The 17064-nt window shown below is 41.1% G+C and overlaps 1 protein-coding gene across 3 annotated transcripts in view; it reads right to left on the bottom strand.

Annotated features, from left to right (window-relative positions):
• The window catches only part of lrba (LPS-responsive vesicle trafficking, beach and anchor containing), a 229719-nt gene that overhangs the window by 141930 nt on the left and 70725 nt on the right, over positions 1-17064 (bottom strand). For all 3 annotated transcript variants that reach the window (XM_088008919.1, XM_088008921.1, XM_088008927.1), the window contains exons 30-33: positions 14917-15086; positions 10526-10628; positions 10153-10286; positions 8260-8321 (exon numbers count right to left, since the gene is read on the bottom strand). In XM_088008919.1, coding sequence (XP_087865045.1) covers positions 8260-8321; positions 10153-10286; positions 10526-10628; positions 14917-15086 — 469 coding nt within the window. The remainder of the gene's footprint in view (positions 1-8259; positions 8322-10152; positions 10287-10525; positions 10629-14916; positions 15087-17064) is intronic.

The raw sequence follows: 17064 nt of genomic DNA, 5'->3' as shown, positions 1-17064 counted from the left end.
TAATACAGAAGCTGAGTAGTCTGGTATACAAGAGGCTGTGTGAATAACTCAACACCAGAGCCTCTTCTCAACGGGCCACATGTGCATGTTCATGTGCTTAAATGAAAACAGACAAGTCGCGTTGGTGTTTGCGTGCTTAAATTCGCAACTGAAGGAATATTTACTGATGTGCAAATATTTACTCAGCCGGGTCTCCAAGAGCTTCATGGACTCACACTGTCAGGACTAAACCAACAAAGGCCTAGAGCTTCCATATCCCAAACATACAAACTAGAAACATGCGAGAACAGCTCAATGAAAACCCGCTCCACGCAGAAGCGGCGACTGTATACAGGACGTTTCATATGTGGTGTTAATCCAGTTTTATGGCCGTGCATTGCAATGGTGTGGGAAGAAAAGTAAGTGCAGCTGCTTATCCAAAAATGTCTTCTTTTTTTTTTTCAGGCCCTTGATCGCAACTGGATCGCAAAGCATTGTTTTATTATTCTGAGATAACAAAATAATAAGCCGTATATCCATGAAGGATATACGGCTCAGTAGGAGGTGGGAGATATGGACTTTAAAGTTTTATCACAATATTTAATTGTCACAATAATTGGAATTTATTGTGACACTTATGAAAAAATCACGATAAATGATATGATAAATATCACCAGAGTCCACAATAATTCACACCCTAGCAGAGTTCAGTTGACAACTTTCATTTAACCAAGAAATTTGGTGGATTTGGAGATTTCACAGGAAATCAAGATAGATATAAAACTATGTGGAGCGGGTCTGTTAGATTTTTTTTATCTCCTATTTTGGTAGGCCAGCGTTATATGATGTGTTATATAACACATCCTCTTATTTACATTTTTACAAAAATGACATGGGGAAAAAAAAGTTTAACTGCTAGAGGTTTGTACTGAGATTACAGCAAGAAACCCACGCCATGATTTCTGAGCAGGTTTCTGCTTCCACTGTTATTACTGACTGTTCAGCAGTTGAAACATCAGCGGCACAAGGTTGGAAGGTCTCCTTACCGTCACCTTCATCTTCAAATCAACTCACAGATTCTCTGATTCAAGGCAAGTCTTTGGTTGGGCCACTTCTAACCATGGCTATAACTAGCAAGCTAAAGGAAACATGCTAACTTGAGGGCACCTCACACGACTCAGTGGTAGGGCAGCTATTCAATTGCAGTCACTACTAGCACCACGAAATCTTAATGATTAAATAGACAAAATGTTACTAAATCTATTGTGGGAATATCAATAACATTGAGCTATATTATATCTGGAAATGGAGATAGCTTATAAGACCCTGACAATCTAAAAAAATACACACTGCTGCGAGGATGATGCTAACAGTGCTACTTGCTAATACACAGTTGAAAAAAATTAAACATATTTTTGACTTAGTTTGATTAAAACATTTTTTTTAGCTCTTTATTACTCTTAATCTCACAGTGTCATGTGCACCTGGTCTTGAATAAATAATAACCAGTTATGGCAGAAGGTTTGTTAAATTAGCTTAACCTGCTAATGCGGATGGAGAAGTTTTTAACCATCCATGAAGTCAGAGGGGACAGAAACAACAAGCTAACATTCTGGTCTGAAGCCCCTGCTTAGTTTCTATTCCTCCTCCATTCCTTGCTTCAAGTCTTTTTGTTTACAATATTTCTTCTGAAGGTTTAACATAAGAAATGTTGAAATTCCACCGTAAATCTGGGAAAGCCCATCCAGTGCTTGTATTTTATTTTATTTTTTGTTAAATCAGCAGGATGGCAGACAGAGGAAAAGCAAGGGGAAAAACTGTAGAGTACATTCCAAAGTCTCATAACGGCGAGGCTGACGGGTAGGAAAACATCACGTTAACGGTGCCTGTCAGGGGCAGAGGTCTCTGTTGGGGAAACTTCACTTGGCTGAAGCACGATTATATGCTGTGTATAAATAACCGGCTGTTCGTGCTACTTGAAGCCGGCTCGCAGGAAAACCAACTGGGAGCCAAATTAAAAGCCGCCACAATATTTTTAGGAGTCTCCTGTCTGATTTTCTCCTCTCAGCTAGAGTCCGCTTCCTGTCAGGAAGCCCCCCCCTTGACCCCTGACCCCCTCCACCGCTGCGGAGTTGCACGCGGCAGGGAGTCTTTAGGATTAAGTGCCAGTTGGTGTATGCCGTGTTTTCTCTGCTTCTCAGCGGAGAGTATATTTTCAAAGGATGCGGGCAGCGTTGCAGAGCGACGATGCTAGACGCAGAGCCGCGTGGTGCAGATGTGGAGGGGGCATGGCAGCAGAGTACCGTAGGGGGCCGGCAGGGTTAACGGCTCTTTGATTTTCACTCATCTTGAACCTTGTGAGCCTGTTTAACTGCACAGTGGGATGTTGGGCTGACAGAAGGGAAAATTACGAATATGTTGCTCGGTTTCATTGGATTCCTCGGATTTCTCACGTCTCTGTGGAACACGTTTTTGTTCCACATTTTCTGCATTTAATCTGTGATCCAAACCACTTATCCACCAACCCAATCTCACCTGCCTAGATATCAACACACATCTGATCTTGCTCTTTTGCTCCCTTCCTCTGAAGTTTTGCAACCCGTAGGTTGGTCCTCTTGGTCGTCACATCTTGCTATCGATCGTATGGGGGACTGATGAGCGTTGCGACCCGTTCCCAGACCGCGGGGGGCTTAAATGTCCCTCCCTTCACCACTTTCCTCCTGTAACTTGGAGGTCAGTGGGTCAAGGGTTAGGAGAAGCAAAGTGTTTTGGGAAGTCGACGACTTTCTCCTTGCTGACTGAAATGGGAAGGTGTCCATCTGTGAAACAGGTTAACTTTTGCTGAGTAGCTGGGAGCATATGACGCTAGCAGCCGATGGATCAGTTGGGTTAACGTCAATGTTACGGGGTTAGAAGTGAAAGGATTATCTGGTCATTTGGTCGCAGCAACAAAACCAAAAGACAGATTTCTCTGGTACTTTACGGAATACTGAAGGATAGAAACAAAGCAGCTGATATAGATATGATTCTTGTTTTTGTAACATGCCTTGAGACGACATTTGTTGTGAATTGGCACTATAGGAAAACTAAATTGCATTTCATGGGGTTGTGTTTTATCTTGAAAATTTCATTTATCGCAATTCTTTTTGGGACAATTTAAAAAAAATCTAACCATCCTCCTCCTACTTCCTGTCGTCTTCTTTGTCATTTCCACCAGTAGTAAAATTTGGATGTTGATCACATGACTCTTGTGATGTAAAAAACTGTGTTTCCATTGCAGTTTTGCTAGACACATCTATTTCGATAGATGTATTTACGGCCAAAAACCTGCCTCATCCAATTGCAAAAACTTACAGCGAGTTATTTTCTAACTGGTGTGTTTCAAATAAAGCAAATTTATTTTTCTACTTTCAATTTACGCAATTTTACCGTGAATAGAAATGCAGCTAAAAGCGTCATCAAAATGGTTTTGCATTAATGTCTAACAACCAGATCATCATTACAACGCTAGAAAAACCAACACAGTATAGCTTTATAACTCATCTTTTAATCTTGTGGTCTTCCATTCGTTTTAAGTCAAACCAGTTCTTCTCACGTTTTTAGCAGAGTTTACAATCAACAGCGTGGTTTTAAATGAATAAAAAGACAATATGAGGAAAAATACTTTTTGATTGCCGTTTTGTAAAAGGATCAGGAAGAGACGACCTGCACACAAAAAAATCAGCAGCATTTCTCCGCCTGGCCATCTTCTTCCAGAGCGCGTACAACACGCATCTCTGATAAATGGCAGGACGATGGATGGGCTGACACAGGGGCCGGACAATAATGGCTGATCTACAGGACACAAATGCAGCTACTGAGAAGATTTATGGGCCACTGCACATCGAACACCATCCGCTATCCAATGAGATAATTTCTCAAAACTCCAGAGGAATGGCAGCCGTGGAACTCCACTCTCCGGTCCCACTGTAAGTGCTGATTAATCGCATGTACTGCGCCGGAGCTGGTCCTGGGAGTGCACCCGAGAAACAGGAGAGCCGCCATAAAAACGACAAGAAGAAGAGCAGCTCGAACGGGGACAAAGACAGAGAGAGAGAGTGCGCTCTTTTAAAAGCATGAAAATCATTTGATGTGGCAAAGATCGCAAAAAAAACCAACAAAAAAACTCTTAAATCTCATCGTAATATTTCATTTATTTCCTTTTGACCTGAAAAACCTTTGTTTTTAGACAGGACAAACAGAAACAAAGGATTGATCTAATAATGATGAACCAGTAAACTGACCTCAGGTCAACATCATTTTCCTGTTGATGACAATCTGAAAGTTTTGATTTAAAAAAATGTCTTTCCTATTTTACTGAAAACCTAAACTTATCAGACATCAACAAGCTTGTCTTCAGATACACAGGTTTGTTTTGCGTTTATCAAGAATTAGGTAAAGGTTAGTGAATAACAGGAATCAACTTGAATGTCTTTGATTTTCAATCTTATCTCTACGTCTGGATTCTGCTACACAGATTATTTAGTAAATGGGCTAACTAGCGCTTTTCTAGTCATTCCGACTACTTGAAGTGTTGCACACACGGTACATGCACCGATATGCAGGTGGGTAGCAAACCTGAGGTCAAGTGCCTTGACCAGGGGCAAAGTGACATGCGACAAGATGATCATGGAATCAAACCCACAACGTTTGTATTGCACTACCGCCAACTCTTTGACATTCACATAGTACAGCAACTAGACTCATTAGTTATTAAAAAATAATTAAGACAGTACAATAACTTATATGTGGTGAGGATTTGAGAAAAAAAAAAAAAAGAAATGGCAGAACCCCCTTGTGGCAACTGAAAGAAGTACAGATTCCTGGGCAAACTGTTAGCTAACTTGATTCAGCCACATCTTCCAGAGAGCTGCTGGATCCACTGGATCAGGATGGATTCTCCCTGAACAGCAGGAGTCGATCTGAAGACAGGAGCTCACTGACACACCGTCTTTTATCCGAGTCCGTCTGGTTTTACTGATGCAAACAGGCATTTAAATTCCTTCTAATCAGCGTCCATTTTTTAGTGGTGGGAACTGATTTAAATGTTTAATCAAGTTAAATGCAGGGTAATTAATTGCATTTTAATCGAAAACCATATGTTGATAGAATTTAAAAAGAAAACTTTTTACAGTTAATTTATAGAATAAACAGGCATTTCAGCTCAAAACCAAATCTATTTACCGTTTTAAAGTGTTACTTGGGTTATTCAAAGTGCTACATGATTCCCGTTCAAGTTTCAGTTGTTTCATGAACCATGGCGTTGGGGACGTCTGTGCTGCTGCTACATGTTTAGCACCGAGATGCTATTTTAGGCTTGAATAAGCGAACTGCTTTTAGCACAACTTGAACACAACAATGGTACGTTCCAGCGTCCCAGTAGATCAGGTTTTAAAGCAGAAATAAAACCCCAGTGGGTCAAGAGAAGCAGCTTTGTCTCAAATTGCTGCTGTTGCTTGTACATCACAAAAGAAAAGAAAAAAAGAAAAAGGCTTTTAAACTGCTGAAATCTATGTAACTGATTAATTGAAATTAATCAGCTACATTATGAGTAGAGCATTAAAATAGCGGCTGCCCAACAGATACAAGAATATGTCCATAAATTGGAAACAAATGGTTATATAAATGGTTAAATATATACCATATTTATACAACTGAACTGGTATTTATTAGTTTTTAGGAAAAACAATTGAAATCTTCAGTTTTGTCTTCAAAATAACTTGAGTTTGGCCCAACATTCACAGCAGCTGGAGTCAAACTCTGTTTCAGTCTTCAGGACCTTTTTGTGACATTTTGAGAAAGATTGAAAAGCTGAGTATCAATTTACATTTAAAATGAAGCACAATCTGAATCACAAAGGAAGCCCCGCGCTTCCTCTCTGTGTACCACTCTATAAGAAGTACAGTTTAAGATCATTAATCCTCCGTTTGTGTATTCAGGAGACCATCCAGGATCAATATTACAGACGAGGGAACGGCAGCGCGCCACCCCAACAGTTAATGTCCGTTTAAAATGGCCCTTTAATTGGGAGCGCCGTTGTGCCGGCCTCCATCTGAAGCACTATCAAACAGCGGTTTACCATCCGCTCCTCAATGCCAGGCCGACGCGGCTGCCAGTGTAACTTTCATAGGATCTCTGATTAAAAACTGCTCTGCAGTCCCCAGCCTCTTGACCCCTCACCCCGGCTCCACTCCATCTCCCAGCTCGGGAAATTAATTAAAATTTCCAAGAGATGCTGCGGCGATCACATCTCTGATGAAGGTGTGGAAGGGGTGGCTGGGGGCTGGGGAGAAAAGGAATTGGTCAAAATCCCCTCCATCTACTTCATTCAGCGGCTAGGCAGGAAAGAATCACAAGATGGCCACAGAGGCACTTCCTGTGTGAGAATGGAGTGTTTCCTGTGCCGGAGGGCCTGAGAAACCTCGCTAAATAATGCCATCAATCATGGTGGGAAGGGAGGAGAAGGGGTGGGGTGGGAGGGCTTACTCTCGCTGGCTCACAGGGAGAACAAACACACAAATAATTAGACGTATTGTAATTTAGCCCGGAGCGAAGTCTGTCCCGGGTTTCCGTCTTTTCCCTGGTGGGGAAAAGCAGCAGATCATTCCCATCCCTCCCTGCTCCCCCTCTGCACCCCCTTTACACAACAATAAAATTACATTTGCATTAGCTTGTGTGAGAATTTGGTTGGATGATTTATTGAAGCAATCAACACTGCACTGGCCAATCCCTGGCCGTCTCACTTAAAAAGAGAGTCTGTGTGCGTGCGTGTGCGTGTGTGTGTGTGTGTGGGTGTGTGTGTAGCTGGGAGCTTTGGGGAAAAGGAAGGAATAGCTTGGGCCATGAACCAAAAGGGGGGTGGGGGGAGTGAGGCATGAGCCGTGCAGCGGAGCAATCACTGAGATTCTGCCTTTGATTAGATTAGCATTAAACAACACCCTGACAGATATGACAAATAGGTGCATTAGCGGCCGTCATTCTTTGCCGTCGAGCTTTCAGTCCCGCCGTTTCTGCGTCTCTGGACACGAGGAGGCTCACATTCACTTCCCCCTCCCGAGTCCCACAAGCCCCGGTTCTCAAGGCCGATGACATCCAAACAGATGTGTAATCTGGCCGCGCTACTTTTTCTGTGGAAGAAGCTAAATGAGTAATGGGAATCAAACAACATATGGGGGGAGTTAGTAGGAGAAGGGAAGAAAAGATGGCGGCATTTGGTGGGACGGGAGATCCACCCAATAACAGAGCAGAGCACGTTAAAAAGAGACGCCTTTGTGGTTTTTGTTCAAAGCGGAGAGAACAGTTTCACTGGTTTTACCGAATAAAGTAATCACCGCCTCGTTAAATGAAGTGTAATTATCATACCTGACGACCACTTGACCTGGACAATTATCATATAACTGGAGTAGGACCTGCCTGACGGGATGAAGTAGGCCAAAAGACCCCAATAGGAAATAAACTAAACAGGAGAACGTAGTTTGACTTTTCATTTTACAAGTCTGTACTCAAATTTGGTGTCATTACTAGGACACCAGTACCTGAGGTAGTATCAGTCCATACCGACTGAATACAGAAAAACAGCTGAATTCACTTGAAATGACTTCTTTTTAACCACAGACATAAATGTACTCACTTACAAATGTATCTGCTAACTCTGTACCAGAACAGGACACGTCAAATTAAAAGAATTAAATGTTGGTTGAAGAACTAATGAGCTACAATAACATTTAATTTCCCTTTGGGATTAATAAAGAATTTCTGAATTTGAAATACACCAATAGCTTCACCAGGGACTGAGCCCTGGTGAAGCTCAATAATTAACACTTTTCTGAGGAGAGTAGCATTTCGGTTTCATCCAGCAGGAACCCTTCTGTGCATCTCTTAATAGTAAGCAGCCATCCCAGAGTGATCCATCGACAACCCCGATCATTGACCCCGCCCACGTCCGCTCATGATCCCTGAATTAGTATTCATGAATCCAGCAGCAGCTAAATAAAACCTGGCAACCAAAACACCCACAGGACGGAGAAGAAAGAGCCAATCAATGCAAAGCACCATCAAATCTACATCATCCCTCCTCATCGGTTTGGGCCTGGACCACGAGGGCCAGCGATGGGGTCAAAGGTGACCCGGACAGGTCGGCCTCTCTTGACCCCTCTGACCCGTGTTTGCAGCTCGTCGTCCTCCACCTGAGCTGGAGCGTCACGGCGGTAGAAAGCAGAAAGAGAAAGATGCTGCACTTGCCTGAGAACACAGCAGCATGACGAGCTCCACCACTGAGCTGCTGGACTTCATGCACACCAGACCTGGACGAAACAAAAGGTCAGGAGGTCAGAGAGCGTGTTCAAACACACACAGTTACACAGTAATAGCACACTCTGTGACTAAATGCTAAAATTGGGTTTTAATTAAAAACCTACTTAAAAAAAAGGGTTTTTAATTGTTTAGTAGCACAGCAGTGCAAAAGACACAATGTTACCAAGTAATTTTAGTCGAGTTTCTTGTGCAAATATCTTAGAACACTTGAAATAAGACAAAATTAACTCACAGGGAATATTTTAGCAAGAAATAGGAGCTTGTTTTAAGTCAATAATTCCTTGATACTCATAAAAAAAAGTACTAAATACAAGTAGAAAAAAAATCTTCCAGTGGAACAAGACTTCGTTTACAATTTTAACTTACAGTGTGGGAAAAATGTCTTGTTCCTCTGGCAGATTATTTCACTGATAACTGGAACTTTTTCATCAACATTAAGGAATCATGAACTTAAAACAAGCCACTATATCTCACTAAAATGTTACCTGAAAGTTAGCACACTTGAAATGAAACAAAACTCCAATATTTGCACTAAAAAGCAGATCAAAAACACTTGCTAAGATTTTGTGTTTATGCAGTGAACAAACATAGATCTAGTTATTAGGTCTCTAGGATTCTGATCCGGTGGGAATCCAACTGAAACAATGCTTCTTAAATCAATCCAGCTGTGTGATTTGAACCATTTGTTCTGCAGCAGAATGATTGTAAATCAGCCATTTACAGACCCAGATAGCCGTGACCCTCGTCTCCTTGGTGACAGCTAGAGGCTGGTAGGTGGTGTTAGCTTCCTGGGTTCTGGTGGAGACTCGTACCGGTCCCTGTCCCAGCAGACAGGGATCAGCTAACCTCGTGCCATCTGCATTGGGGGCAGGGGGTCGTATTGACGGGACTAATGAGTCGACATGATGTTACTGTAAACCAATACATATCTGGGCCTTGTATTACAGGCTGGACCTGACCAACATATGTCTCCATTGATCCCTAACAGCGAGCCCAAGGCTTTAAAGGGCCAGTCAGGGGCCAGAGGAGGGTCCGAGGTTCAGACGGGGAGCAGCAGAGAAGCTTTGGTGTGTTTCGTTTCTCTTCAAATGACATGTTTAAAAAAAAAAAAAATGCATACACACGCACACACCTTCCTTCCAACGCATTTCTCCACCCTGCCTCCTAAACCTATCAATCAACTTTCCATTTTGCTTGGTGGCAGCAGACATCCCAAACTCTGCTGTTAGCGGCCTGACCTCTGACCCCAGCCTGCTGGAACACCCCAGCTCATTGTCCCCTGCAGCTCATCACCGTATTAGAAGTGTTGTTGAATTGAAATTAGAGATGCACCGATCCCTCATTAATATTTGTATCGGTGCCGAAATCGAAAACAATTCTAGATTTGTGGCAATGTGGCCGATCCATGAGGGCAGATCTATTCAGTTTAATTCTATGCTTTGTGCTCTGAGCGACGTCATGCTTTATTATTTATTTGGCATTATATTTAGAATTTCCTAATTGCACTTTCTGAACCATTTGAAAGATGATTTGCTGCAGTTTGTTTTTACATGTTTGACCAAAGTAGTCAACCTATTGCTGTTGACAGTTTCTTCATTGTTTATTTTCCATTGGCTGTTCCACAATTACAATAAATTTGTAATTCAGTACATTTATGTCTGTGTTAAAAAAAAAAAAAAGACAGCATTTCAAGCAACTTCAGCTCTGTTTTTCTGTAATGGATTGATATCGGCCGATACTAAACCTCAGATATCGGTATCAGAAGTGAAAAAAAGTGGATCGGTACATCCCCATGAGTGACCCGTCTCCATGCCAACTCACTGGTGCCCTCGATGAGCAGCTCCTGACCGTGGCTGCCCAGCAGGGTCCGGGACAGGAATGGGGCGAAGTCCACGAAGATCTCTCTCAGCAGTGGGGCGGCCTTCTCCAACGCATGCTCCAGGCGCTCCGAGATGCTGAAAGGAGTCCAGAGAGAAGAACGAAATCATCTCCATCTCTGAGGTAACATCAGCAGGAACTCACAAAACATTTGAAAAATCCATCAGCTGGAATATGTGCTTTTAATGAGGCCAAACATCCAACCAGGTCAAAGACCATAAGATATGCATAAAAACCAAGTATGCTTATGAGTGTAAAAAACTGTGCATGCAAGGACAAGGGGGATGGGGGGGGGGTCAAAAAGAAGATGAATCACCTCATATTGGGGGCTGTGTTCTGGGTCACAGGGGAGAGTGGGGGGACAGATGGCAGGCTGGAGCTGGCTGGAACCTGGCCGCCTGCTGCAACCTGGCCGCCTGCTGCAGGGAGAAACCAAACAACTCAGTTATTAGTCTGGATGTTGGACAAGAACGCACACACACACACCCATATACACACACACACACACACACACACACGCACACACACATACACACACACACACACACACACACACGCACACGCACACACACACACACACACCCATATACACACACACACACACACACACACACGCACACGCACACACACGCACACACACACACACACACAGCAAGAACTGCTACATTCAGGGTACTGCACTGCAAAAACTAAATCTTAAAGTATTTTCGGTCCAGTTTCTAGTGCAAATATCTTATTACGCTTGAAATAAGTCAAAACTAACTTACAAGTAACTTCTCAGCAAGTAGAAGCTCGTTTCAGGTAAATAATTCCTTAATGTTGATGAAAAAGTACTACGGTAGATCCACTGGCAGATTTCATTTTTAATATGGAAACATTTTCTTGTTATAAGTGCAACAACGATAATATTAGGGAATTATTTAAATAAAATAAGCTACATCTTGCTGATAAGTTACTTATAAGTTAGTACTGTCTTATTTCAAGTGAACTAAGACTACATGTTACACCAAAATTACTTCCTAAAATGTTGTTATTGCAGTTTTTTAAACAAAACATTTGCTTTGCTCAAACGAGATGCACAGAAAAGAGGTTGTACTGAAAGAACACAAAATCTTCAAGTAGTAGTTTCACTGGCAGATTATTCCACTTAGAGCATGGGGGGAAGAAAATTATTTTTATAAGTGAAATAATCTGCCAGTGGAACTAGTACTTTTTCATCAACATTAAGGAATTATTGACTTAAAACAAGCTCCTTTATTTTGCTGAAAGATTACTTGTAAGTTAGTTTTGTACTACTTCAAGTGTTGTAAAATGTCTACACCAGAAACTAGATCATGAAATACGTTAGAGCTGCAGGAGGAGCAAGACTTTCAGCAAATAACAGGAAGGCTGAAGGAAGTAAAGCAAACTGCCCTGTTTGACCCTCTCCATCTGTTGGAAAAGTTGGCAGCCGTTAGTAATATTAAGAGTTAAAGATTCATACTTTCTATAATGCACGCAGAGACTCCAGTTTCTGTAATGCTAGCTGTGCTATCCTTGCTAATGGTGCTAAATGAGAACAAGAACTAGAACTGGAAGGTCGTGGAGTTTACATCTGGAGATTGGAAATCGCTGCATCTCTCGGTTTGCATTTAAACATTAAAAAAATCCAGATAGTTTTTTCTAGGAGGATCATTTAAAGAAGTCGTTTTTGAATTGAGATGCATGAAGACATACGATGGAGCATTGAGGCCATGCCAAGAACATAAATATAAATAAAAACATTAGGAGAGTAAAGTCATAATGTTCCGACTTCTTGTAATATCATGACTTTTCTCATAACACTACGACATTACTGTCATTATTTCGACTTTTTTCTCGTACGACTTTATTTTTGCAGTATTCTAACTTTATTTTCATATTATAAATTTATTTATATAACTTTATTCCCATAATACTACAGCTTTCTCGTATTATTTTGACTGAATTCACATCTGTCTCTTCTTGTGATATTATGACTTTATTCTCGTAATATGACTTTTTCCACATTATTTCAACTATTCTCTTCAATTTTACGCTCATAATACATTTCCTTCAAACTATTTTGACACCATTTTCGTACGATTATTCTCATAATTTGACTTCATTCTCAAACACTGCAACTTCCTCATATTATTTTGACTATTTTTGTATAACTTTAGTCTCGTAACGTGACTTTTTAATGTAATGATTATTTTCATAAGAGTTTACTGTGGTAACATTATGACTTTTTTCTCATTATTTTATTTTTTTTATTTTAGCATACTCCGTCGTGACGATATTCTTGGATTGCCATGTAAAAAGAAATCCTAAAAAAATGTTCTCAATTTAACTTTGTTTTTTTTCTTCTTTTTTCTTTAAGCTTGGAGGACAATAAAACTCACATATTTATAAAAATAATATATTATTCTGCTGTTGTTTTTGAATGCTAAGGGGATTTTTTTCATCATTTTCCCCTCATTAAATCATCCCAAACCAACTCCTCTGGGCTGTTTGACCGTTTCATTATCCAACTAAAAGGTGCTTTATGACTTCACTTTGGCGACAGAAGCAAACGAGCTACAAAGTCTCTGTGTGATTGATCTGGCAGTAAATTCTCTTCTCTGTGCCTCATAAATAAGCTAATGCCCAGCTGAATATGGAGCGGGGTGGGGAGTGCTGGGGCGGGGGGGATTCCTCTGGTGTTTCAGCCGTCTTGTTTTTCCAGCCAGGACGGTCTCGGAGCAGGGATAACTCTTCGGGACTGACGCGCGGTGTAGTGTGCGCTGGAATGCGAGTGTGAGCGGGGTGTGTGTAGGGGAGGTGTTAACCAGCGCCATGTGGACCTGGTGGGAGCATCCCTCTCCAGCTGAAGTGGCTCCTTAAAACAAATGAGCGTCTCCATTAGTCCTCCCACTGCCCCATTAAAACGTGCACTCAGAAGCATATTTACTGAGGAACGCTGAGCAGCTCCCAGCACCTGATGCTCACTGCTGCATTTAGCATCCTGCAGAAGCAGAAACGACTCCATAAAGTCTGTCTGTGGACTTGGGAATAAAAAATAAAAAAAAAGCTCAATTTACTTCAATCATTTCCCATTTATTGGAGCAAAAGAATAAAAATGGTGCTTTTCTGTAAGACTGTCGAACAAGACGGAGGTTTTTCTGCATGTTTAAGAACATAATTATTTTTATAAATCTACTTTCTCATGCTAGCAGCTTATGATGCTTAGTCACAAAGTCAGCCTTCTATCTTCTAGGATTAAAGTATTAACATCTCAGCAAGATCTAGAGAAACTCATTAATGGGTTTATCTTTAATCGCATCGATTACTGCAACAGTGTCTTCACAGCTGCCTAAAAATAAATAAATCAATCCTCCAGCTGCAGCTGATCCAGAACGCTGCTGCTGACGTTCTGACTAAAACCAAGAAGACAGAGGAGATCTATTCTCTGAGCTCCTTACAGCTCAGAGAATAGGCTTTATAACACTGTTGTTAGTTTATTAATCACGCAAAGGCTTAGCACCAAAATACGCCATGAACCTGTGGCTGTGTCAACCATATTGATGCGATCCCCAGGATGAACAGATCATAAAATGATGGAGATTGTTCAAATGTTTTGCCTGAAGCTTTGTCAATCCTGAGCTTCAAACCAGGTCAATTTGGCTCAGGTGGTTCTGGTGCTGGGAGAGATCTTGGTCTTGGAATTGGGAGAACTGAGACCAGCAGCTATGCAGACAAAATCATCACAATAAAACCTTTGGGTTCACAATGACCGACCACTGATGAATCAACCAGAACAGAGAGTCAAACTCTTCATTTCTCACTGGTTTTAATCCAGCACAACGAATGTTTCTGAATAACAATCAATCATCGTTTAACTCCACAGATTGTGACTTTAGTGTTGGTCTGCTGTAAACTGGTCAGAGTGTGTGGAGGCAGACTTTCACTGACGTCTCTCTCAAACACAAACGGACTCGTTCAAAATGAACATTAGCTTCAGACATCTGGAGAGCAGGCAGGAAGTGCTGACATTTCATGTCAACCTAAATAAAGCATACACACTTCACGTTTCAGTATTTTCTGCTATTTAACCAACACTTCATTGAAAAGCAAAGCACTTCTCCCCCGTTGTGTAATCTCTGCGGTATCATTGTGATGATTTGCGTTAATAATCTTCTATTAAACACCATTTCTTACGCGCAGGACTGGAGACAGTATGTCAAAATCACCTGACTGGAGATTTACTGGAAATACTTCAAATCTCACCAAGTGTTTTTGGTCTAGTTTTTAGCAAAATATCTTAGTGTTATTAAAAGAAGACAAAACTAACTTACAGAAAACGTTTGCAAGATATAAGAGCTTGTTTCACTCAAAATATGGAAAAGTTGTCTTGTTATAAATGAATTAATCTGCCAGTGGAATTAGTACTTTTTATCAATATTAAGGAATTATTGACTTAAAACAAGCTTCTATATCTTGCAAAAAAACTTACTTTTAAGCTAGTTTTGTCTTATTTCAATTTTAATGATATATTTGCACTAAAAACTGGATAAAAAATACTTGGTAATACTTTGTGTTTTTGCAGTGCAGCAGTCTGAGAAGCCAAGTTTCTAAAAGAATGTCGACTTTCTCTTGTCCAAACGACGATTTGGACCAATCCCGACTGAAACGCTTGCTCTCACACGTTCTGCAGCTGGATGAACTTACAATCTACAGCGTCCACAGAGGGGGCCTGGGAGGCGTCGCCCGAGGACACCACGGCCACGCCGTCCACCGGCGTCCCGGCGGACACTGAAGTGGCGGCGGAGGTCTGGGCGGCGGCGGGAGACACTTGAGACGGCAACACGCCGGCTTTCTTTGGTGCGACGACGACGCTTCTGCAGAGAGAAGAAGACGTTTATCATTCCTTTATTGTTGTCCTGGAAGAAGTGCTGGGAGGAAACGCTGAGCAGGACATGACAGAGGAAGAATTCAAACACTGATCCACAGTAAGACTGCCTCAGCGACAACTCGTTACTTTGTTCTTTTAAAAAGGAGATCAGACATTGTTCTTTTTTGACTCTCAATGATAAAGAAAAAAAAACACCTGGAGAACTCTGAGGTTCAGCTTACAAAGTACAAAAAGTACAAAAAGAAACGGAATTATAAGCTGGAGAACCTTTATTACGCAACGTCAGACATCACAGAACAGATTAGAACCAAAACACATTAAAGATCTGCTGTTGCTGTATCAACCTTCCAGACCTGTCAGGTTCTGGTTCTGGTCTCCATCCAGAACCAGAACCAAACATGGAGAAGCAGCATTCAGCTTCTACACACCACAAATCTGAAACAAACATCCAGAAAACTGCAAAACAGTTTATTTATATGTGTGTATATATATCTATATATATATATATATATATAGATATATATTATATATGTATGCATGTTTATACACAACACCCTTAATAGGTTCTACCCAGAATTTCAAGTGGCAGTTTTAGCTTCACCTGCTTCAAATTCTGTCAAAAAAAGAATATATTCACTTAAGCGCCATTTTCTATCCAATTATTAATCAGTAAATCCATTAAATAATCACCAGATCAGTCATACACAGTATTAGAAGGATTTATTAGCTGCACATGCAAATAAATCATTTTTGGTTTTTTTTATATTGTATAAAAAAAGATTAAAAGGCAAAGTGGAAAAATCTACAAAATGGGACCTTTTTTATCCGATTAAGTGATTAATCAGAATAATGTATAGATTAAATAAATTACTGAAATAATCGTTAGCTGCAGCCCTAATGACTGTAATTAACTTAATTACTTATTATGGATTTTTGCCCGAATATTTCAAATGAGCCACATTATAGACAAGGTTTTAGTGAAACTATCCAAAGTGCAGGAAGAGGGTGCGTTCCAACAACTAGTTTCACCAAATTTGATCATTTTCAGGTTTACTGCATAGCCAAATCCTTTGTCGGTAGCAAACTGAAAAAAATCAACACACACCCAGGCTTTAAATTGTACAAAATAATTTATAATAGCTACGCACAAAAATAAGAAAAAACTCTCTGCCAGAGATGAAATCTGTTTCATCTTGTAACAGTATTTCAGTCTCTTCAGATCGTGCCGTAAAGACGAAAGAAGAAAAAAAAAAAAGGAAGTGTTTCTCAGAAGCGTGAGCGAGAGAAGAGTTTCATTCCCATCTGACGAGCAGAAGATGGGCAGAGAGCAGCGTTTAGATAAGCTGTCAGTTTGGAGCAGGACTCTTGACAGACCACTGGTCATATCAAAGGGAGTCTGGTCCTGCTTATCAGTGCTGACACAGTGAAAGCAGGGTCTAATCACAGACTACTGCTAACTCTCAGAAACACAACCCGACACAGGCTCACCGAGATACGCAAACGCTCCGATCTGACGCAGATCACACAGCAGAGAGCTGCCCTCCGTTCCTGGTGCACGTGTGTTAACTTCCACTCAGACGGCCAGTCTAATATTTTCATGGTCGGTTCCTGTAGTGCGGACAGAACCCTGGCTGCAGCATCAGAGCCTGGGCTCCGTCTGGGTTCAGGCGGATTAACTAACAGGTTCAACTGAAAACACACGTTTGGGTTTCCATGCAGAGAGAAACCGAAATGGAACCGATGTTGCTACCCTTCAACACAGAAAGCTTGCTAAACCCAGGGTGGTACCGACATTATTGACAGAAATTAAACACCTACTATGGTCCTGAAAAAGACAATATGATATATTTAAAGGTTTTAGCACTACAGTGAAAGACTTGTGTATGATTTACTTCTGGTGTTGCTCATTTAGCTCAGGCACACCACACATTATCCTTTGTCCACAAAGATACATGTGCTCATAT

The sequence above is a fragment of the Poecilia mexicana genome, unplaced genomic scaffold (genome assembly GCF_051168715.1).
Source record: "Poecilia mexicana isolate PSO_F unplaced genomic scaffold, ASM5116871v1 scaffold_2, whole genome shotgun sequence".
NCBI lineage: Eukaryota > Metazoa > Chordata > Actinopteri > Cyprinodontiformes > Poeciliidae > Poecilia > Poecilia mexicana.
The sequence above is the reverse complement of the archived record's forward strand: the minus strand, read 5'-3'. Positions and strand labels throughout refer to the sequence as shown.